General features: G+C 60.9%; 2 protein-coding genes and 1 long non-coding RNA gene across 4 annotated transcripts in view; all 3 read right to left on the bottom strand.

The window, feature by feature from the left end:
* The window catches only part of SPNS2 (SPNS lysolipid transporter 2, sphingosine-1-phosphate), a 34,184-nt gene extending 26,961 nt beyond the window's left edge, over positions 1–7,223 (bottom strand). For both annotated transcript variants that reach the window (XR_011383633.1, XM_051825348.2), the window contains exon 1: positions 6,701–7,223. Coding sequence is in view for 1 of the 2 variants with exons in the window: in XM_051825348.2 (XP_051681308.2) it covers positions 6,701–7,073 (373 nt within the window). In the remaining variant the exon portion in view is untranslated. The remainder of the gene's footprint in view (positions 1–6,700) is intronic.
* A 411-nt stretch (positions 7,224–7,634) lies between these two features.
* On the bottom strand, positions 7,635–8,731 carry LOC138846191 (uncharacterized). Its single transcript, XR_011383635.1, has 2 exons — positions 8,424–8,731; positions 7,635–8,274 (listed from the first exon to the last, which is right to left on the bottom strand). It is a non-coding gene; the product is annotated as an uncharacterized lncRNA (long non-coding RNA).
* A 5,743-nt stretch (positions 8,732–14,474) lies between these two features.
* SPNS3 (SPNS lysolipid transporter 3, sphingosine-1-phosphate (putative)) overlaps positions 14,475–21,401 on the bottom strand; it is a 48,905-nt gene continuing 41,978 nt past the window's right edge. The window contains exons 10-12 of the mRNA XM_002718858.5: positions 17,166–17,264; positions 16,912–17,083; positions 14,475–14,832 (exon numbers count right to left, since the gene is read on the bottom strand). Of these exons, the coding sequence (XP_002718904.3) occupies positions 14,759–14,832; positions 16,912–17,083; positions 17,166–17,264 (345 nt within the window). The 3' untranslated portion in view covers positions 14,475–14,758. The remainder of the gene's footprint in view (positions 14,833–16,911; positions 17,084–17,165; positions 17,265–21,401) is intronic.

Below are 21,401 nucleotides of genomic sequence, written 5' to 3'. Positions count from 1 at the left end.
AATAGCATAAATGCTATCCAAGATCCCTGACTGGCAGGGCAGGACACAGCCCCAGCTGAGAACAGTGAGGAATCCCCGCCTCAGTTTTCTGTCCTCGAAAATGGGGGCAGATGCCTAGGGAGACAGACAGACACGTGCCCGTCCCTCTCAGAGGGACCCGGCTCCCCTTGTGGAGGCCTCGGAGCTGGCTCGCTCCCGGAGGCTCACCCCTGCTCCGGCGCCGGGCCACAGCTCTCGCCCAGTAATTACAGAGGCCTGAGAGCCTGGCTCTGCTGACCTGGCTCTGGATGGCGAAGCCCGGCCGGGAAACCACAGCCTGTCCTTGCCGGCACCCCCACCAGCCGAGGCAGCCCCCGGATCCAGGGACCCCCACCCCACCCCGAGCTTCCACAGGGCAAGCAACGTCCTGCTCCCAGCAGCCAGGTGTGGCCACTGCTCTGAGCCCCAGGGTGCCCATTTGAGAAGGAGCCCAGGAGTCCTGTGCACCCTGCTGGGTACCTCCCTGCATCCGAGTCTGTTCTATAGGCTCCAAGGTCCCTGCTTCTACACTACCCTGCAGATCTGGGTCACTACAGCCGGGACAGCGCACTGGGGACCTCTGACGGCCCATGAAGATGAGGCCCCCAGCCCAGAGTCCCAGCCCCTTAGAAAAACAGCCCTTGCTCCACCAGAGCTCTGCCCAAAGACCACCCCCGCCCCAGCCCTGGAGAGGCACCATCCCCCAGCCCGGCGAGCCCTCCCTCTTCCCTGTGTCTCCAAGCCAGGGTGGGCGGGGCCGGGTTGCCGGGCCTCTGTCCTGCACTCCTAGTCTATCATTTGGGGCTGGTTTCCTGGAACCAGACTCGGCCTTAGCAATTTGGGGGCTTTGCACAGCCGCTCCTTTCCCTGCTCAGCCTCCCCAGCCCTGTGCTGGTCCGGGCACTCCCAAGATCGCCAGGGGCCGGGTGCAAGGAAGCTACAGCCTCAGCCTGACCCGCGAGGGTGTGGCCAGAGGCTTGATGGAGAGGGCGGGGAAGAGGTAAGACCTCTTCGCAGGTCACACCCACACGCCTCCTGTTCCCACTTCCCAGATGGAACGCTGGGATTCAGAAGGTGAATGGGACAGAGGCCATAGGCCCTGGCAGGAGCTGGGCTGTGCTCATCACCTTCAGCCCCCAAAGAGGCTGCAACTGCCCTCTGCCCAACCCCCACCCCAGCTATCCTCACGTGGGTCTCAAAACAATCACGTGACCAGTTAAGGCCGCGCTTCCCCAGGCACAGCCCTTTACAGTATACAAAGCCTAATCATGCCTCTCCGGGCCCCTCTCAGCAAACCCGTGCCTGGCCCTGATGAGGACCACAAAGAGCTCCTGGAACTACAAGGCCCGGTGCACGGTGCACGGAGGCCCCATCCAGTTCTCTAAGCAGACTGAGGACCGGGGAGGGCGGCAGGAGGCCAGGTCTCCATCCCCAGCCGCCAGGCTCTGGTTCAGCCCTTGCTCCTGCTTGTTTCTTGCTCTACTCTCAATGCATCTGCCATCAGCCGTGGCTCTCCCGGGACCCCATTCATCAACTCCCAGCCACCAGGAGAGCACGCGGCCTCTGCTTCACACAAGCAGATGACAAAATCATCGATCGTGGATTCAGAGATCAGAGAGGGTCAGGGTGCGCCTCAGGTTGCACAGCAGGGCTGGCCAGCCCTCAACCTCAAGTGCAGGGAAGTCACTCTGTGGGGTTGGGGGCGGAGGGACCCATTGTCAGGGCCTAGGACTGGGCAGACAGGGACTGCCGCTGGCTATCTCTTCTGTTTCCTTCCCAGAGGCTCATTGTATGCCCTGTTTGAGACAAAGGGGCCGCGCCAGCCCTGGCCTTGGCAGCAGGGGCCTGGTCTTTATCCTGGGCCATCCGAACCTACCAGTGCTCATTCAGCCCACTGGGTCAGCTAGGGCTGGGCAAGTCTGCCACTCAGTCACCAAGGCCCAAGACCGTGCCAGCCTCCATGCATGTGGGAGTCACTGTTATGACCAGCCCAGCCCAGCCCCTCGAGGCTGGAGGGGGAGGGAGACCGGAAATGGGGAGAGGGGACAGGGTGTGGCTAAAACCAGGAGTCAGCCTAGAGGCCTGGGGAGCTTCCCGACACCTGCCAAGACCCACCAGGGGAACTTGAGGCTGGCAGCTGGTTGTCCTGGGGGAGGGAGGAGCAGGCAGAGCAGACCAGCACACCAGAGCTCCTGAGGCCTGCTGCCCCGATGCTCCCCTTGGGAGTGAGATCTGGACCACAGCGAGGGAGGGGCAGAGTCACCCCCGTGCATTCTAAGACCTGGGCACAGAGCACAGCTGGCCCAGGCGGGCAAAGCCAGCAGCAGGACGCCCAAGGCTGGAGCGCAGGCAGCCAGCCTTCTCTCTGCCTCCCTCATCCTCACCTCCTGCTGGGGATGCCTGCCGGGCACACTCACCCCCCCTCCAGGGGGAGGGAGGGAGGGACAAGAGCCGCTTCCTTTTATGCAAGGGATAGGACCTTGTGCTCTGTGAGCAAGGCAGCCCCCCCCCCCCCCCCCCGCTCAGCCCAGGCCGTCACCTGCAGCCTGCCTGTCCCATTCACGACATGGGAAACCGAGGCACAGGCCAGGGCCAGAAGCAGCCTGGCAGTGAGTGTCAAGGCATTTTCCTGGGCAGGTCAGCAGCACCGTGGGCAGGGCAGCTAAGGGGCAGTGAGGAGGAAGCAGGGCAAGGAAACAGACAGCCGGCTGGCATCCGGGCAGGCAGACACTGGTACCCTGGCTCACCTGGGGGTGCACTCTCCTGCCCCCATCCTTTAGACCCAAGCTGGGACTTCCCCACAGTACCAGGCCAAGGCCCCCCAAAGGGCGGAGCTGAAGGTGGCAGTCCTCATCCAGAGAGAAAGCCACAGTGCCTCAGTTCCCCCACCTGTCAGCCCAGGACAGACTCATAAGCCAGAGGAAAAAAGAAGTCCAAGGAAGAGGGAGCCCCAGCCTGGCAGCTCCTCCTCCTACGCTGCCTCAGCTGTTCGAGGGAAGCCCCCACGCCCCACCAGGCCTGTGTTCCTGGCTGGGTCCCTGTGCTCATCTCTCCTTCTGGGCTCGTGTGAGTGAGCCGTTGCCATGGATACCGATCTCAGCTTCTTTGGCAGAAAAGGACTCCCCCAGGGCAGGGCTCTGCCTCTCCTGGCCAGCCCCCACCCCGCCCAAGCCGAGTGCCCAGTGCGCCACGGGCTGGATCAAAGGAAAGAACACAGGTCGGGGAAGGGGACAGGTGCCCCTGAGAAGGCGGGGAAGGGCTTAGTTCTCTCACATAGTCACTCATTTACCAACCGTAATCACAGCCCAGGCTCCCTCCTGCAAAGCGCCGCCACGTCCGCCCTCTGCTCTGCTGGGAGCCACAGGGGCAGAGGTCTCTCTGGTGGCAGGAAGGAGAGCCGGCAGGCCCCGGGGCTGGGGACCCCAGCCTGAGGAGTCCCTCTTCTGCCCTGGCAGCCAAGGGTGGGCTCAAGGGGGTGGCTGCCACAGGGAGCCCGGGAGCAGGAGCCGGGAGCCCGAGGGAAGCTCAAACCACCTGCGCCAAGTTGAAATGCAACTCACCTGCCCAGGAGGGCGTGCACTTGCCCCTTCCCAGCCCAGCAGCGGGGCACACCCCCACCTCCCTGCACTGGGTGAGCCACGGACCTTTGGACGGCAGGGCCTGGTCCGCACGGGGAGGCCTTTGGACGAGGTCTGTGGCCTACCGCAATGTCAGCCACCTGAGGCAAGGCTCATTAGCAGGAGCCAAGAGAGCCTGGCCCTCCTCACCTGCCCTCGGGAGGTTCTCATGGGGAGCAGGAGAGGCCGTAATTAGCTGGGTGGCACTGGGAAGGCTGGGGCAGGAGCTCCTCACGTCCCAGGCTGCAGAGCTGCCCCGCTGGAGAAGGGAGGGGTTTGCAAAGCATCCTGAAAGGGACGGTCATCGACAAAGACGAGCAAGGCAAGGGCGGTGTGGCCCGCGGCACAGCTTGAGAGAGAGAGCATGAAAGAGAAGGCGGCATCTGGGACGCCCTCCTGGGAGTCTGGCCTCCTCCCAGGTGTCTCAGAGCCCCTCCCATTCATTCTGCTCAGCCTGGGGGGCGGAGAGGGGAAGCGATCACACAGAAGGCACGGGTGGCGTCTACAAGGGCACACAGCTGGTGGGCTGCAGAGCCCGGGCTCGACCCTGCCCTGCACCGGCCACTGTGACCTTGACAAGCGCTGTGAAGGTAAGACACACGCTGGCTTTGCAAGACTTGCTGTAGAAAAGAAGGCAGAATCCCCGATTAATAGTCTTCATGTTGATTACATGCTGACATATGAGAGCGACCCTGAGTTAAGTATAATATAGGATGAGTTGTACTGCACCTATTTCTTGGACTTTTTAAAAATCTGGCTACTGAAAATGTCAAATTAACATGTGGCTTGCGCTAGATTCCCTTTGGACGGAGCTGATCTATACCATAAAAAAAATGTACAGTAAGGATTTAAAGAATGAGAACCCGCCCCCCTCCCAGTTCTTGGTGGGGCAGCTGGGCCGCAGTGCGAGGTCTTCAGGGGCCAGGTGAGCACACTCATCACAGGGCATGCATGGAGCAGTGGCCTGAGTCCCTGCCTCTGGCCCGGGTGGGCGTCAGCAACAGGTGGGCTCGGGTCCGGGGTGAGCACTCCCCCGGCACTGGCAGAAGACACACCAAGCCCTGGTGGTTACCATGGAGACCGTAAATATTCCTAAAAACTGAACGTGGTGGTGGGGGGTGGATAAGGGAGTTTACTATAGAGAAAGGGAGAGAGGGAGGGAGCCAGGCTTATCCGGAAAGGAAATCTGTGTGTGTCGGGGGTGGGGTGGGGCAGGCAGGGACGCACAGCCGGGCGGTGTTTGCACAGGGCTTTCCGGCCCTTCCTTCGCTGCCCCACGCCCCTTGGAGCCACTGCCCCCCAGCACTCCCTTGTCAGCGCCCCAGCAAGCTCCTGTGTGTTCCCCCATTCTGACAGCATGACACTGGGGCCCAAGTCAAGGTAGGGGCAGATAAGCACCCAAGGCCCCTGGTCCCTGCCTCTGCCCCTGCCCCTGGCAGAGCTAAACAGAGCTCCCCCAAAAACACCGGCTGGGGTGCGCTGGGGTGCGCTGGGGTGCGCTGGGGCGGGAGGAAGCCGCGCCATTCTCTCCCCCAGGCACGGGCTGACGGGTCCACCTGGCACCAGACGGGCCCTCCCGACCTTGGCTTCCCCACATGTGTCCTGACCACAGGCCCCCAGTGTCCTCTGACTTCTCCCCACAGGGTGGCACCGAAGCTCCCGGGCCCCACACGCCACGGAACACAGGTGGCAGGGCTTGGTACACTTGTACACTCTGCACACCTCTCTCCTGAGACCAAAGCCCAGAGCCACCTGGGGAGGGTCCCCCAGAGACTGACACTGCTGCTACCTCTCTACAGCTCCCTCCAGTGGAGGGGTGAAAGGTCAAGGGTTTGGAACTCAGGAACGGGGAAGTAGGGAGCTTCCTCCCCTCCACTTGACTCCAAACTCCATTCAACTGAGGCGGCTGCTGAGACACTGAGAAAGGCACCCAGGGGCAGGTGGTCTACGCCAGGGCTCTCTTCTCAATCATCACAGAGTTGTCTTTAGGGTCTATCCAAAATTTTCTGTCTCTCTGGCAGGTCCTGGGCCAGCACGCCAGGTATCTAGTACCTGGCCCCCTCCCCACCTCCAGGCCAGCCAAGCCAGCTGCCTTTCTACTCAAAGCTACACCATTCCCAATCCGGACAGCTCTGCCTAGGGCAAGTCTCCTACCCCTAGACCCCTGAGAAGCCCAAGAGGAGAGCAGCAGGAGGAATCCCCAGGGCCCCAACCATCTCAAGGGATCCAGGGATCAAACAACTCAGCAATGGGGAAAGAGATGCAAACAGAGACCAGCCCAAGGTCACACACCAAGTGCATTGGGGGCATATCTGAGCCTGGAGCCCCATTCTTCCATGGATCCTGGTCCCATGCTCAAAACTGGTTCCCCAAGACGGGGCCCACCTTCTCCAGCCCCCCAGCCCCAGGCCCCAAGCGTCACGGAGCAGAAGGAGACGTCTTCAGGCCTCCAGCTCCGGCCAGCTGCAAACCGCATCTTGGGTCCCCAGGCGCCGCGGACCCGCCCCGCCCCTCCCTCGGCTCCCGCAGGCCAGAGCCTTTGTCAGCCACGCGCTCACACACACAGCGGCGCCGCCACGCGCGCGCACACACCCGGTCTCCCCGGCGCACACTCGCAAGGGGCGCACACACTCGCCGCACGCACGCGGGGGGAGGGGGGGTGGAAGCGACGGAGGAAGGAAGGAACTGACTGGCCATGGACTGACCGACGGCCTGGGCTAGGGGAAGAGGAGCAGAGAAACCTGCGGCTGCGGCGGGAGGGGGGCGCGGAGGCAAGAATGCAGAGCGGCGGAGGAGACTGGAGGACGACGGATGGACCGGCCAGGCTGGCGGGGACGCGCCGGCTGCTCCAGGGGTGGGGACGCCTGCAACCTTTGGCCCTTGGAGCGGTCGGGAGCAATGGCTCTGGATCGACCCCAGAAGCTCGGAGACGTCACTTGCCTGGTTGTACCTGAACAGAGAGCCCTTAGGGACTCCTCGCAGGGCTTGGATAAGGTGGCCTGGACCCCAAGTTCCCCTGGGACACCTCGTAGCAGGGGCGGGAGCCGGGTAGGGGGTTCGCTCACCTGCCACGGTGTACCTGTCCAGGTAGTTGAGCACGTTGCCCAAGCTGAGGATGGCGGCTGCTGCCCCCCGACCGCGGCCCAGACTGGCCGGCTTGGGTTGCTGTGCGCTGGGGCCCTTGGAGGCAGCTGCGCAGCTGGGGGTGCCGGGGGTGCTGGGAGGTCCGGACGGGGCCCGCCTCACGCTACCCGACAGGGTCTGCACCTCATCGTCGGCGGGCACGACTCCTCCAGCGCCGCCCGCGCCCCGCGCCCCGCAGCAACCGCCCCCGCCAGCCCCTCGCTGCGCCCCCCGGCGCCGGCGCCGCCGCTCCGCGTCCGCCTCCTCCTCCTCCGCGCCGCCCGCCGCCGCCGAGGCGCATTCCAGGCACATCATGCCGGCCGGGATCGGGGCGGCGGGGGGCGCGGAGGGCGCGGAGCCCAACCCGGGCCCGCTCAGAGCGTGCGTGCGTCGCTGAGCCGCCGCTGCACCATCCCGGCCGGTCCCCGTCGGCTCCTCGCTCCGGCTGCGGCGCTGCCACCGTTCGGCCCTATGCGCCGCCTTAGCTGCCGCGGCTGACAGCTGCGGCTCGGCCCCGCCCGCCAGGCCCGCGCCCAATCGGCTCCGGGCTCGGGCCACAGCCCCGCCCCGCACGTGCTGCCCCGGGGGGTGGGGGCGAGCGGGCCGCAGGGCCCCTCCCGCCTGACGGGGGCGCAGTCACGCCGGGAGCCGTGCGGCGGCCGGAGCCGGCGAGCACCCGGGGCGGGTGGGCCGAGCGCTGCGGGCCTGAGAGTGGAGGCGCGGGCGGAAAGCGGGACGCCCCCGTACCCACTGCGTACCCTCCGCCCAACCCCAGGGGACTCCTGGCCCATGCTGGGAGAGGGCTCAGGGCTCGAGCCTAGGGTATCTGGACAGCCTGGAGGGAAGGGTCTCAGACAGTTGAACGAGGAGCCCCTCTTGGACAGCCTGTGGCGCTAACAGCTGCTCACACGGCCTGCTTTAATTGGTTCAGGAAGGGCTGCCTAAGAACCACGGAGCAGGACTGGCGAGGGCTTGGCCCAGGAGCCAGCCCTCCACCAGGCAGGGAAGGTTGTGTGTCGCCCCGGTCCCCAGGGAACCTAGGATCCAGCTCTCAGGCTCCCCCGTGCCCATTCCAGCGTGCACCCCCAGATCCTGTGCCAGATCCTGGCCCCTGTGCCACAGAGTGGCAGCCCCTGGCAGGAGAAACAGGGCTCCCATGGGCACCCAACAGAAACCAAGAAGGAGCCTCTCCCACCCAGGCCTCAGACAGCCATCTGTGCGCTCAGGGGAGCACAAAGCCCTGGGTGGAAGACGCAGCTGGGTCCCAGGCCACCACGCTCTGGACAAGACACCCTGCTGTCTCTCGGGGTCTTGGCTCCTCTGTCTGGGGTTAGGTGGGAGGGTGGGACTCGGCAGTGTGGAAGCACAGGAGTGGTCACTCTGTCTCCTCTGGAGAGTGGTGGGGTAGTTTGTGGGCTGGTGACCACCACAATCCATCTCAGAGGTGCCGTGACACTCCCCCTGCCCCTACTCTTCCCACATTCTTCTCTTTGGGGCTTCGATGGAAATTAAAAGCCTGCAAGAAATAAAATACAGAGGATGGAGTGTTAGACCTGGCTAGAAATCTGGCAAGTCCCAGGGCACGGAAATGACTCCATCGCTGGTCAGAGGCAGGGCAGGAGCTGACCCAGGCTCGGACAGCATCCTCTAGGGCTGGGCGCTTACATCACTGCAGGCTGCTCCCGAGCCCGTGTCCACCGGCAGGTGCATCATGCGAAGGTGTTGGCCGCAGTGAGTCATGGCATAGCCAACCTGTGACATAGCGCGAGGCACCCGGCGCACAGTCTCTTGTGAGCAGAGTGAATCCTCAAGCTGGTGTTTCTTGGCGCCTTCGAGGTGTATTTTAAATTCTGCAAAGTGACTAAAAATATGCTTCAGCATGTTGGGTATGAATGGCTGTGACAGGAGGGTTAGGAAAACAGATTTCATTCTGAGAATCGCCTGCTGCCTCTTTCCAGCTTGCTGACCTGGACCTGCAAATAAGATGGGGGGAGTTGCACCAGGTGGCCTGGGATGACAGGTGACCAACAAGCAAGGACGGGAGAAGGAGCTCCTTGGGACTAGAAGGGGACCCCCAGCACTGACCTCTGTAACTGGAGGACCATTGTGGAACTGTGTCTGGTGGAGAAGAAGGTATGACCACACTCTAAGCCCAAATCCGAGGTTCCTCTCCTTCCCCCCAAAATTCATCCTGGCCAGGGAGCAAGTTTTAGTCCTGGACTGGAAAGGAGAGACTTCTCTTTCCACAGCCCTCCCTCTCCTGCGCTGGGTGTGTGAGTCCCAGAGCACGGGACAGAGGCAGAGTTCTAAGCCTTCGGATTTGGAGAGCTTCTGAGCTGCCATCAAGCAAGTCAGCAGCTCCCACTGTGGGGGGTTTCCTGGAGTCTGAACTCAATGTCAGTCTCTCGAGTGGGTCCTTACGTGAGTTGAGGGCCACCACGTGCAGGGTGATAGGGAGGATGAGAAGCCCTTTCTGGCTGAGTGGCCCTAAGAAAATCATGGTGGTCTTCTGGGAGCCTTTGTCAGTGCCGTGAGACCACCGGCTGTTGCCAGTTCTTATCGCCAGCTCCTCGATGATGGGACTGAGACCTGGGAACTCGATGATGGAACTGAGAACCAATGTGCCCAAGGTCGCATACCTAGCGAATGATGGAGCCTGGACTAAGCCTAGGTGTGTCTACCTCCTAACCCATTACTTCCTCTACCGCCCCACAAGGCTACCCTCAGCTTCTGAGGATTCAGTTTCAACATAAAGAGAAGCTGAACTCAAGGTTGGCTATGCGTCACTTATCAGGTCCAGATCATAACCTTGAGACAAATGGAGCGCAGGATAGTCATGGTCATTATTCTAAGGGCAAGGTCAAGGGTGAGGATATTGGGGAAATGGTGGGGTTTCTGTGCTGTGAGACCTTCAGAGCCTTTCCTGGGACAGGGTACATGGGGAGTCTCCCAGAGGGAGGTATTGGCTGCCACGTTCCCCAGCGTGCTTGGTGGCAGGGCACACTGTGGGATTAGGAGTCCGGTCCACACCCCCGGAGCCCATTGTCCTGCATGTGAGTGTACCCAAAGCTCAGGCCTCGCCTTCCTGTCTCCATGGCACCCTCGCCCTTGGCAGCCCCTCACTCATGCCTGGCTCTCAGTGACCACCCTGTGCTCAGGACCTCCACCACTACACACGGCTCCTCGCCTCTAGCACCAGACCCACCTCATCTCCTGCACATTCCCCTCAGATATCCCACAGGCACCTTGAGCTCAGTGCATCCAACACGGACCTGCTCCCGCCCCGGGGCATTTATCTCTTGACAAATGGCAGCATCACCCACATTGTCACCAAGCAGGAAACGTGGGAGCTGTTTCGGACTCCTCCTTCAACTCCCACGTCGAGGGCCTGTTGATTTTTTTTTTTTTTAATATCTTCCAACGTGCCCATCATGACCAACTTAGCTCAAACCTCTCTCCGTCTCACTTGGACCCTTATAAAGCTCAACAGCACCTGCTCCAGCGTCCTCTCCAGTCTTTTCTCCATGTTTCTTGCCAGTAACTTTCTAAATCATGCATATGAGCCCATCACTGTCTTGCGCGAGCCTTCCTATGGGTCCCTGCTGCCTACAGGTTTGCGATGTCCTTAACTCGATCTCCAGGACTCTACATAGCCCTTCCTGGACTGGGATGGTCTCCAGTCTCACCTCCCAAAATTACTCTCTACCACCCTGAACATGGAGCTCCGAGAAGGAACGCATAGTGACTGGATCCAGGGCAGGGGGCAAGAATCAGGACACTTGTTTATAGTCCCTGCCCTCACTTGTCCTACTGATGCCTTGATGGTTCAGGACCACGGACAGCATCACCTGAGCAACCCCCTCCCCGGACCCTTTAGTGGTGCTCTGCCTCTGCTGCCCACCTGGCTCATTTCTCCCACCTTCAACTCCAGAAACTATATGCAGGGGCCAGCACGGTGGTGTAGTGGGTAAAGCTGCTGCCTGCAGTGCCAGCATCCCATATGGGCGCCAGTTCTAGTCCTGGCTGCTCCACTTCTGATCCAGCTCTCTGCTATGGCCTGGGAAAGCAGTAGAAGATGGCCCAAGTCCTGGGCCCCTGCAACCATGTGGGAGACCCAGAAGAAGCTCCTGGCTTCAGATCAGCACAGCTCTGGCTGTTGTGGCCAACTGGGGAGTGAACCAGCAGATGGAAGACTTTTCTCTCTCTCTCTGCCTCTCCTTCTCTCTGTGTGCAACTCTTTCAAGTAAATAAAAAATCTTTTAAAAAGAAAAGAAAAATAAGCTATGTGAAGACACTGCTTCCTCCAGGAAGCCTTCCCAGACACCTGGACCTTCAGTCACTTCCTCCTCTGGGCTGTTGAGTAACCTGTGTATCCCTACAGCATGCCAGACTCATTATGCTGATTATGTTTGTACAGGAGTCCACCCCTACTCCCCGCTACCAGCCTGGGAGTCTCGAGGGCCCATAGCCTGTCTGATTCATCACCCCGATCTAGTGCAGAGGAGATGCTCAGAGAATGTTTGTTGATTGAATGAGTAAATGACATTTCGCAGGTGCTCAGGAAATGTGTGGTGATTTGCATCATGTGTCTGCTGCCGAGTGACTCAGAAACCAGCCAGATCCCTCTCCCGGCCCCTCTAAAAAAGGCATTTTTCTCCCTGATCGCCTCCACCCTCTGTTGGCCTCCACCTGCTGTGTGCCTCCACCCTTTGATTAGCCTTCCTCACGAATCGTCACCCACGGGTGGAGAGAAGGCACCGCTTCTCTGCTCCTGCTGTTGCCAAGCTGCGGGCTTGTTGGAGCCCCCAGCCCCGCCCCCAGCCTGGGCCTGCCTCACGAGCTTTGCTCAGAACACTCCGTCTCTGCTCCCCTCCCCTGCTCCAAACAGATGGCTCCGAGTCCCCCACGAACACAGAAGTTCCTATTCTGTCATTGGAATGTTTATAACATGCTCTAAATTCTAGAAGCTTCAGTCTCCTTTGATCGTGGACTCACATGATCAGAAACGAAGAATCTCTTCAAGGACGCTGAGTCCAGCCTCTTCTCTGTTCCATGGAGAGGCCACCTCTTAGACAGGGCCAGCGACCTGCCCCAAATTATTGCAGTGGGCATTTTGTTTGGGGTTTTTGTCGCTTTTTTCTTTCATTGCTGTTATGTTTTGATGATCAGGATGCGTTCCCCTTCCTAAGAGCATTCTGCTTTCTCAGTCCTCACCCTACTGTAAATCAAGCCGTGGGCATGGGATCCGAGGCAGCCCAGCTGGACTCTCTTGCCCAGGGCTCTAAATCTTGAGTAGGTGGTGAGAGAATAGGGGGAGAAAACACGTGGAGCTCTGGCAAAGACTCCCAAATGCAATGGTCTGGGAACCCTGGTTGCCAAGTCTACCCTTCCCATCCATCCTGTGAGCTCCTAAGGTGCTTCCAAGAAATCTATCCTGTGTAAGGCATTGCTGTCATGTGCAACCCACAACCCAGATGGATGCAGCCACGCAGAAGGAGCACATGCTCCCAGCTCCAACTCTAGAGGCTGCGTTAGCTCACACCACCTCGCACACCCACCCAGGCGGGCAGGGAAGTCACTCACTGGGGCAGGAAGGAGACAGAGAGATCCACAAAGACTGCTGTTGTGAGGAGCAAAGCCAGGAGCGGGAAGCAGGAATCCAGATGTACACACCCACCCCCCCAAAGCCTCATGTCAGAGTGGAGGAGCGCTTTTACCAACAGTCGCAAAACACACTCTGGCAGGCTCACACACCAACACAGAGATGAGCACGTGTGCAGGTCATGCACACGGACAGGCACACCTGCCTGCCAGGATGACACCTGGGGGCGGGAATGGGCTGCTGTGTGTGTGTGTGTGTGTGTGTGCAGAGTAACTGACGTGTGAGGGAGCGAGGTCAGGCAGGAGCATTTGTCCGGCCGAGCAGCATTCTTCCTGCTGTTGACATTCCCAGCAAACAAGCACAGAGCCTTGGCGACTGGGCTTACCCAACCAGTGCCCTTCAGGCTGGGAGGACGGGTTCCAGTCACCAGACTCCAGCACTCCAGCCTGAGTGGCCTCAGCCCATGGTGACCGGCCCCAAAGAGGCAGGAAGTGGGAGCTGAGCAAAGCGGGGGCCTGGGCTGGCTGCAGGGGAGACAGGGGTCTCTGTCAGCCCCAGGGCCCACCAGTCCCAGAGCTCCCAGCTTGCCCCAAGCCACTGTGGACAATAACACCCTACAATATCCCAGCTGGGAAGCACCACCTTGCCCTTGCAAATGTCAGAACGCACTTGAGCCAGAAGAAACGACCCTGGGTACCAGGATGAGAGGCCCAGCTCCTCAGCTGGCATCTGAAGTCCCTCTGGCCCCACAGGTCTCTCTCACCCCCTCCCCCTCCTCTCTGGCCACACCACATCCCTCCATGACTCATTACACACCTGCTACTCCCCCGGCCCTTTACCTGTCCTGTTCCCATGCCCAACACCTCCTCCCAAGCCACTCCTTGAAGGCTTCTGGGAGACATGGGACGTGGGGCCCCTTCCTCTGCCCATAGGCGTGCCTCACTTGGCCTAGGCCAGCGCTTGCTGCGAGGCCCAAGGGCAGGGTTGGAGTCTGGTTCACCTTCCGACACCTTGCCGAACCCCCACTGATACACGTTTGTGTGAATGAGGTTTTGGCCTTCCCTCCTAGCCGCTGGCCCCTGGCGGGGGAGCGCTCGTGTGGGTTGAAACCCAGCCTAGAAAAGCCACAGCCCACATCCCACTCAGCTAGAGCTGGGGAGTGTGTGGCTCTGAGAGAGCCAGAAAGGGTGCGGGTCGCTCACCGTGTGCGTCCTGAGAGGGCCCAGGGCGTCCCAGCTTGCAGCACAGACAGACCACCTTCTCAGCAGAGACCAGATAGCTGCATGGATCCACTTCCTGGTCACTTTGCTGCAAGCCCTTTTCATGAGCTCCAAGATGCGCACCAAGGGGCTGGTGAGCCTGGGGACGCCGGCTCCCAAGGGACAGCTGGCACTGGGAGGCAGGTGTGCGCTGAGCAGGAGAGCTGGGGCCTGTTACAACCAACAGGCCAGGCAGACCCTACAGGAGGCAGGGGCCGCGCCGAAGGCTGGGTCCCCGCTCTGCCCACAGCTGCTGCGAGGCAGGCAGTGCCCAGCCTGGTGAAGGTGGCGATCACAAGTGAGCGAGTGACGGCCTGGCGGGGCTCCAGCGGCGCAGAGCGCCGGCTCAGGGCTCCCGGGGAGAAAGAGCACGCCTCCCCGCTGCTGCCCGCCTGGAAGCTGCTCATCTCCTGCCGGGCCGCTGGGCCCAGCTGCTCCAACCCAGCGCCAGGCGAGGGTCCCGCAGAGCCGGCCCCTCCCCACAGGCTGTGCTGGGGTCAGGGGCATGCGTGGCGGGGGGGTGCAGACCAGAGCATGGTCAGGAGAGCGCCTGACAGCTGCCAAGCCCTCCACATGGCTGTGTGTGCAGCAGGTGCTCGGAGCCCCTGGTCCACACCAGCCGCCGAGCAGAAGACCATGTCCAAGACCACTTTTGTTCAGAGATAAATTCTCTCCGAGAGGCTTCCTGTGCCCTTGTGACCTCAGAGACTGCAGAAGCTGGGTCAGACTGACATGTCCAGTGTGGGGACCCCCCCCCCAATGTCCCTACTTTAGAGGCCATCCTGCAGCCATGTCCTGGGCCCGCTCCTCCTCCCAGCAGAGACACCGCAAGGCTATAAATTAAAAAGCCTGAAATCCATGGGCTTTGCACCAATCACACTTTAATCGGGGCCTGTCAGCAGCCAGGCTGAGACCCCAGCCTGGAGGGGCCTTGTGCCGGGAGCGGGCACAGGCCCAGGCCTCCCACAGAGGGTGCTGACAGCTCAATTCCCAGCCCAGCCACTGGGCCCTGCCAGCTCTCTAGCTGGGAGCAAAAATGCAGCAGGTGCAGCTCGGCCGGGCTCCCTGAGCCACAGCCAAAGGTGGGCAGAGGTGCGGCCGCCGTGGTGGCCACAGGCGAGGTGTGGCCGGGTAGGGCCTCAGGGGTCTTCTGTGGAGGCACCGGTGCCAGAGAGCAGGCGTTGGCTCTCCACGTCCTTGTGGTCCTGGGTCCCTGTGGGAGGAAAGACGTTCAGCCAGCCCCAGGGGCAGGGGAGCTTTGGGACCAGGCTGGGCGCTATCTGTCAGGAGACCCTCTGGGCTCCGTTGTGAAATGTCCCAGCCCCGACTCTTTCACGCTGCGTTCCAGGCCACCACTGCTCCCCGCTGGATGGCTCCAGAACCTTCTGTGGCCTCTCTGCAGCAACACTGACCCCCTACAGAATGTTCTCAATGAAGCAGGCAGGGCTAGGCTTTTACAGTGAAAATCAGGCCACCTGGGCTCCACAGCTGGAAATGCCACATGGATCGCCCCCCCCCCCCCAAGCTCCCACCCCTTCCTGCTGCCAACACCCCTGTCACTGTCCCTCTCACTCCTACTCCAGCCACATTGGCCTCAGACACATCAGGTGCATTCCCACCTCAAGGCTTTTTGCACCTGCTGTTCCACAGTTTTCTCCCTTTCTCCAAATCTTGGCTCCAGTGTCACCAGTACAGTGACAGCCTCCCTGACCACTGAACAGTTCAGGGAGCTGGTGTTTAGCCTCGCAGTTAAGATGGCCACATCCTACATCAGAGCACCTGGGCTCAATTCCCAGCTCCAACTGCTCACTCCAGCTTCCTGCTGATGCAGACCCTGGGGAGGCAGCGGTGATGGCTCAAGTAGCTGGGGCCCTGCCACCCACAGGGGAGACCTGAACTGAGGTCCCAGCTCTCGGCTTCAGCCTGGCCCAGCTCTGGTAGTTGTCGGCACTTGGGGATTGAATTAGAAAATGGTATTGCGGGGGCTAGCACCATGGCTCACTTGGTTAATCCTCTGCCTGCGGCGCCGGCATCCCATATGGGGGCCAGGTTCTAGTCCCGGTTGCTCCTCTTCCAGTCCAGCTCTCTGCTGTGGCCTGGGAGGGCAGTGGAGGATGGCCCAGGTGCTTGGGCCCTGCACCCGCATGGAAGACCAGGAAGCACCTGGCTCCTGGCTTTGGATCAGCACGGCGCCGGCCATAGCGGCCATTTTGGGAGTGAACCAATGGAAGGAAGACCTTTCTCTCTGTCTCTCTCTCTCACTGTCTATCTCTACCTGTCCAAAAAAAAAAAAAAATGGTATTGCACGTCACCCCTCCCACACACTTTTTCTCCTTTCCTCTCTTTTTTAAGATTTACATTTATTTGAGAGCTGGAGTTATAGACAGAAAGAAAGGTCTTCCATACACTGGTTTACTCCTGAAATGGCCACAATGGCCAGAGCTGGCTGATCCGAAGCCAGGAGCCAGGAGCTTCTTCCGGGTCTCTCATGTGGTTACAGGAGCCCAAGCACTTGGGCTATCCTCTACTGCTCTCCCAGGCACATTATCAAAGAGCTGGATTGGAAGAAGAGCACCCAGGATTCAAACTGGCACCCATATGGATGCTGGCGCTGCAAGTGGAGGCTTTACCCACTACATCACAGTGGCAGCCCCAATTTTCCTGTTTTTAAAAAAAGGAAAAATAGGGCTGGCATTGTGGCATGGTGGGTTGAGCTGTTGCCTGATATGTGGGCATCCCATTTAAGCACCAGTTCAAGTCCCAGCTGCTCCACTTCCCATCCAACTCCCTGCTGATGCACCTGGGAAAGCAGCAGAAGATGACCCAAGTACTTGGGCCCCTGCCACCCACATGGGAGACCTGGATGGAGGTGCAGGCTCCTGGCTTCAGCCTGGCCCAGCCCCGGCCTTTGTGGCCATTTGAAGAGTGAACCAGACTTTCAAATATATATTTTTTTTTCTTAAATTTCAAGCTGCACCCACCTGCCCCTGGCCACTCCCTTTCCTGCTGTCTCTCCTTAGCACCTGGAACACATTAACCTGCTGCCTTCTCTGTTCCTGGTCTGTCCCCACTCACTGCTAGAGTGTCGACTCCATGAGGGCTTGCACTTGGCTGACTTCTCCCCCCCCCCGCCCCCTCCCTCCACATCTGCAACCTTGCCTGGCACATGGCAGAGGTGTAATAAGTATTTCCTGAACGAACCAACAAGGGCCACGGGATCAGAGGCGGCTGGTACTCCCTGCCCCCGTGCCATTGAGCCCTGAGCCTGCCAAGGGTGTGGGGCTAAGGATACCTGTGCCAGGCTGCTGGGCCCGGATCTGGTCTCCCTCCAGGTGCTGCGCAGCCAGCAGGAAGCAGCCACCACCCAGGGCGATGACAAAGACGCAGCACAGGAAACTCTGTTGCAAGCTGAGGAAGCGCTGCAGGTAGGAGTCAGGGCGTCGGGCAAGCAGGACCCCGGAGATCTGCCAGGGAGGGGCGGGCTCAGCCAGGGCAGCCAGCCCCGCCCCCAGCCCCGCCCACCGCACGCACTCAGACACGCCTTACGAGTCCAGTGAGGGAGGGGCTGCCAGCGTCCCCCAGCACGTGGCCCACTGTGATCTGCAGCGCCCCTGCTGTCGCCCGGCACCTGGGCACCACCACGGACTGAAAAACACAGGAACACCAGGGAAGCCCCAGGGAGGGCACGGGGGTATCCCTCACAGCCGCCTCCTGTTCCCCACCTGCCAGGGGCCTGCCCCGAGCTGCAGCGGGCTGGCCAGGTGAGCGGGGTGGGAGGGAGCTCCCGCCCTGAGCATCCCCACGCCGAGCACTGGGCCCATCAGAGGCTCAGGAAGCACCCTAGTTCCACAGGATGGGGGGCTCCCTCCTGAGAGTTTGCTCTGTAACTGGGCACAGCGACGACCATGGCGATGGGGCTTTGCTCAGGAGTGCAGGAGGCAGCAGACTAGCAGGGTGACGTGTGGGTGCACAGCCAGGTGTGCAGGCAGCCGGGCTGGGGTGGAACAGAGGCTCGGGCCTCTCGGGGACTTCAAAGGCAGCCTCTGTGCCGGAGAGGACCCCACCCCACCAAGGAAGAGTGAGGGGATTAAGGCTAGAAATTCTGGGGTGAGACGCAGATCCCATCCACTCGCTGTGCACCTCTGGGCAAGTTTCTTCACCTCTCTGTGCCTTCATCGCCTCCTGTCCAAATGCAGGCAGTGATCTCCCTACCTGGAGGGTTAGTTCATGATCGTTACTCAGCTGGTATCCAGGGGCTCTGTGTGGAAATCAGACTGCAGGGGCAGAAGGCCACAGGGCATTTGAACCTGCTGTGTCCCTGTTGGCCTGCTCCCCCCACCCTGTCCCTGGCCACTTAGGGCTTGCCTTTGGGTCACCTCCTCTGTGAAGCCCTCTCAGAGGTCAGATGCCCATCCTGAGCCCTCACACCCCTAACAGGATGCCTGTCACCCAGCACCTGGAGGAATCCTTTCTTTGCCTCCACCTATCTCTTACCCTGTGTAGGCGCCAAAGCCCCTGTCCACCTTCCTTTGGAGTACAGCAAGGCAGGGGGCCCAGAAGGGATTCACTGAAAGTTTGCCATTCAGAAAAGTGGAACTTTCTAGAAGACTAGGCCCAGGAGAAACCCCACAGAAACAGCCACACGCTACCATTCACTGAGTGCTTCCCGTCGCATTTTATGTATCAACAACTCGAGTAACCCGGGAGGGAGATGTGTGCACTGGCTTAGGTCTTACAGATGAGGAAGACTTCCAGAGAGAGGCTCCGTCACTCCCCCGGCCTCCCTCCCGGGCCTGGCCTCTGGGACACCCTGCTCTTGTGAACAGCAGGAGCTGGCGTTTCCAGCATCACTTCTGAGTCTGTTGTACAAGGCGTGGAAGACGGAGAAAGACAAGGCCAAGTTCATCACTAGCACTGTAGACAGGAGAGAGCGGACTTGGTGACAGGCAGGCGCTGTGTCAGCCCAGGTATGCAGGTGGGAGCCCAGGGGACAGAGCAGAGGGGGCCGGGCAGAGGGGCAGCAGTCACCGCGGCCGGCTGGCATTCCTGGGGCCAGGTGGTGCGAGCGGCTGGGCTTTGTGCCCATCCCCAGACCTGGCCGCGGGCCCGAGAAGGGGCTGACCACAGCTTCCCAGCTTCCACAGGACTTCCTTCTCACCCCATAATTATGTGATTAGTCACTGGTGGCTCTAGGGAGACAGGCAGAGCTTCCTAGAGGGTGGCGGCCTTTAGAGGTCCCAAAAGGCGCAGGGCGGGGGGAGGGGAACAGGTGAGGGAGGGGCACTCTCTGGCCCCTTCTTCTCCTCCCAGGAGCACCAACCTGCTGGGCCTATCCTGGCTACTGCTGCTGCTGCTGCCAGTAGTGGGAAACAGAAGCGCCCCCGCTCCGTGGCCTCTCCTGGATCCTCATTGTCTCCATATAGCAGGGAGTGGGGACAAGGCTGGGCCCAGCAGCAGCTGGAGAGCCCAGGAGGTAATTTTAGAAATGAGAGGTTCTTGGGTTCCCAAAAATCCAGGCGCGCTCTATTATGAGACAAAAACACCTCTGTTTCTGGCTCTGCCTTCTTAGAAGAGCCATTCCCTTTATAGCCCAGGGCCAAAGCCAGCGCCCACCAAGGGCTTGCAAAAAGTCACCCGGCAACTGCCAGGTGCAGACTCCCTGGCAGCCTGCCTCCTCCTGCGCTCCCCCCCCCCCCCAGCCCTGCAGCCAGACACCCCTGGGAGGGCGAGACAGACACCGAGCAGAGGCTACCTGGGGGGCAGGGGACAGGAGGGGGACAACAGGGCTGGCGGGGGGGTCTCCTGAGGACGTGGGAACCCCAGGGGACAGACCGGACAGAGGGAGTGCATGAACAGAGTGGGTGGGGCGAGCTAGCTCTGAGCCATCTGGGTGGGGTACAGACAGACAGCAGGGAGGGAGCTGTAGATTGGTGGGGGGAGGGAGTTGGGGGAGCACTCAGCCCAGGGAGATGGAGGCTCGGGAGGTCCAGATGAGCTTGGGGAGGCTGCCAGAGGGGGGTCCTGGCTGTGAGGGAGCCCCAAATCTTCATCCACAGAATGCCCAGGAGCAGCAGTGGGAACTGTGCAGAGGCCGGTGGCCCCCGGAGGGCCAGCTCTGCAGCCCTGGGTCCTGCAAGGAGGCTGCAAGCATCACCGTGCTGAGTCAGCACCACTCGGCACCTCCTCTAGGAATGCCAGTCCCCAGCCGCCACCCAGACCCACTGAACCAGACTCCGAGGAGGGCTGGCCTCGCACCTGAACTGCGAACAGGCTGCCCCGAGCCCGGTCATCATGGATAGGGCAGACAGCCCGAGAGCCCCAGGGCCCCTTCCCCGGAAGAATCTGGATTCTCCCCCTTTGTGGATAAAAGGCAGGGCTGATTTGAGGGCCGGTGAGGCCCACGCTGCCCCCCACCCCCCAGTAATGTGCTTGAGGCAGGTGGTCACTCATTCCCTGTATACAGCCTGGGGTGTGATTGGTAGGAACCCACCACCTGACCCAATGTACAGTCGAGAAAATCAGGGCCCAGAGAGGTTAAGTCACTTGGCCAGGGTCACACAGTGGGAGCGGCGGGATTGGGAGCAAGAGCAAAGGAGCCGCGCTCCTCAGCTCTGCTACCCTCAGTCCCTCTGACGCCCTCCCCCAGGCCGACCTGCAAGCTCTCCACCCATTCCCCCATTAGCCCCTCATGGCTTCCTCTCTAGCTCAGAGCTGCCCTCGTGAAGGCCTCTACGCCCTCTGCTCCCTCCTCCTCTCCTTCTGCACAGCCTCCAAGGCCTCCTCGCTCCCTCGGACTCCTGTCCAAAACGAAGCTCATCTCCTGCCCCAGGGGCAGGTGCAGCCAGCGAAGGAGGCTTGTGTCAGCTCTCTGCCACACAGTGCGGCCCCACACCCTGCCTGCCTGCCCTTTCCAGCCCAGGGTCCCAAACCTGCTCAGCCCCCACTCACAGCCCCTCTCCGTGCATTCTCCCCACCTCTTGAAAAGCAATACCATGGGGCTGGTGCTGTGGCGTGGCAGGTAAAACCAACGCCTGCAGCACCAGCATCCCATATAGGCACTGGTTCAAGTCCCGGCTGCTCCACTTCCAATCCAGCTCTCTGCTATGGCCTGGGAAAGCAGTAGAAGGTGGCCCCTGCACCCACGTGGGAGACCTGGAAGAAGCTCCTGGCTTCTGTCTGGCCCAGCCCTGGCCATTGCGGCCATTTGGGGAGTAAACCAGTGGATGGAAGACCTCTCTCTCTCTGTCTCTCCCTCTCTCTGTAACTCTGCCTCTCAAATAAATCAGTAGGAGAGGGGGAGTAGGAGGGGGAGAGAGGGAGGGGGAGGGAGAGAGGGAGAAAAAGGGAACAGAAGAGCAGGGGAGGGGAGTGGAGGGGCGGGGGAAAGAAAAGCAATGCCAGCTCCCTGGGATCTTCTACTCTGTCCAGGCTCCACCCCCTCTCCTCCCTGGTCCACGTGGCTTGGGGGTTGTCTGCACCTGGGTCCCTCCACATCAGACAGGGCAAGGGTCCCCCACCTGCCCCTCAGGCTCCTACCCCCCAAATGCAGCCAAGGGCTTCAGGAGGGTGGGGAGGGAAAGCAGGGGAAGGGGACAGGAAGGCTTGATGAGGTGGGGGCTCTGCTAAGCTGTGGGGGCTGGAGGTCTCCCAGGTCCACGGGGGCCCTGGGGCAGGCTGGAGTGGCCCCAGCCCTGCTCCCTGGACAAGGCCAACCAGGTCCCTGGGCGGGTCACACCAAAGGGCTCCCAACTTCCCTCCCCCGCTGCCAGCTCACCCTCCTCT

Source organism: Oryctolagus cuniculus, chromosome 17 (assembly GCF_964237555.1).
Source record: "Oryctolagus cuniculus chromosome 17, mOryCun1.1, whole genome shotgun sequence".
Lineage (NCBI taxonomy): Eukaryota > Metazoa > Chordata > Mammalia > Lagomorpha > Leporidae > Oryctolagus > Oryctolagus cuniculus.
This window is presented reverse-complemented; position numbering and strand designations above follow the sequence as displayed.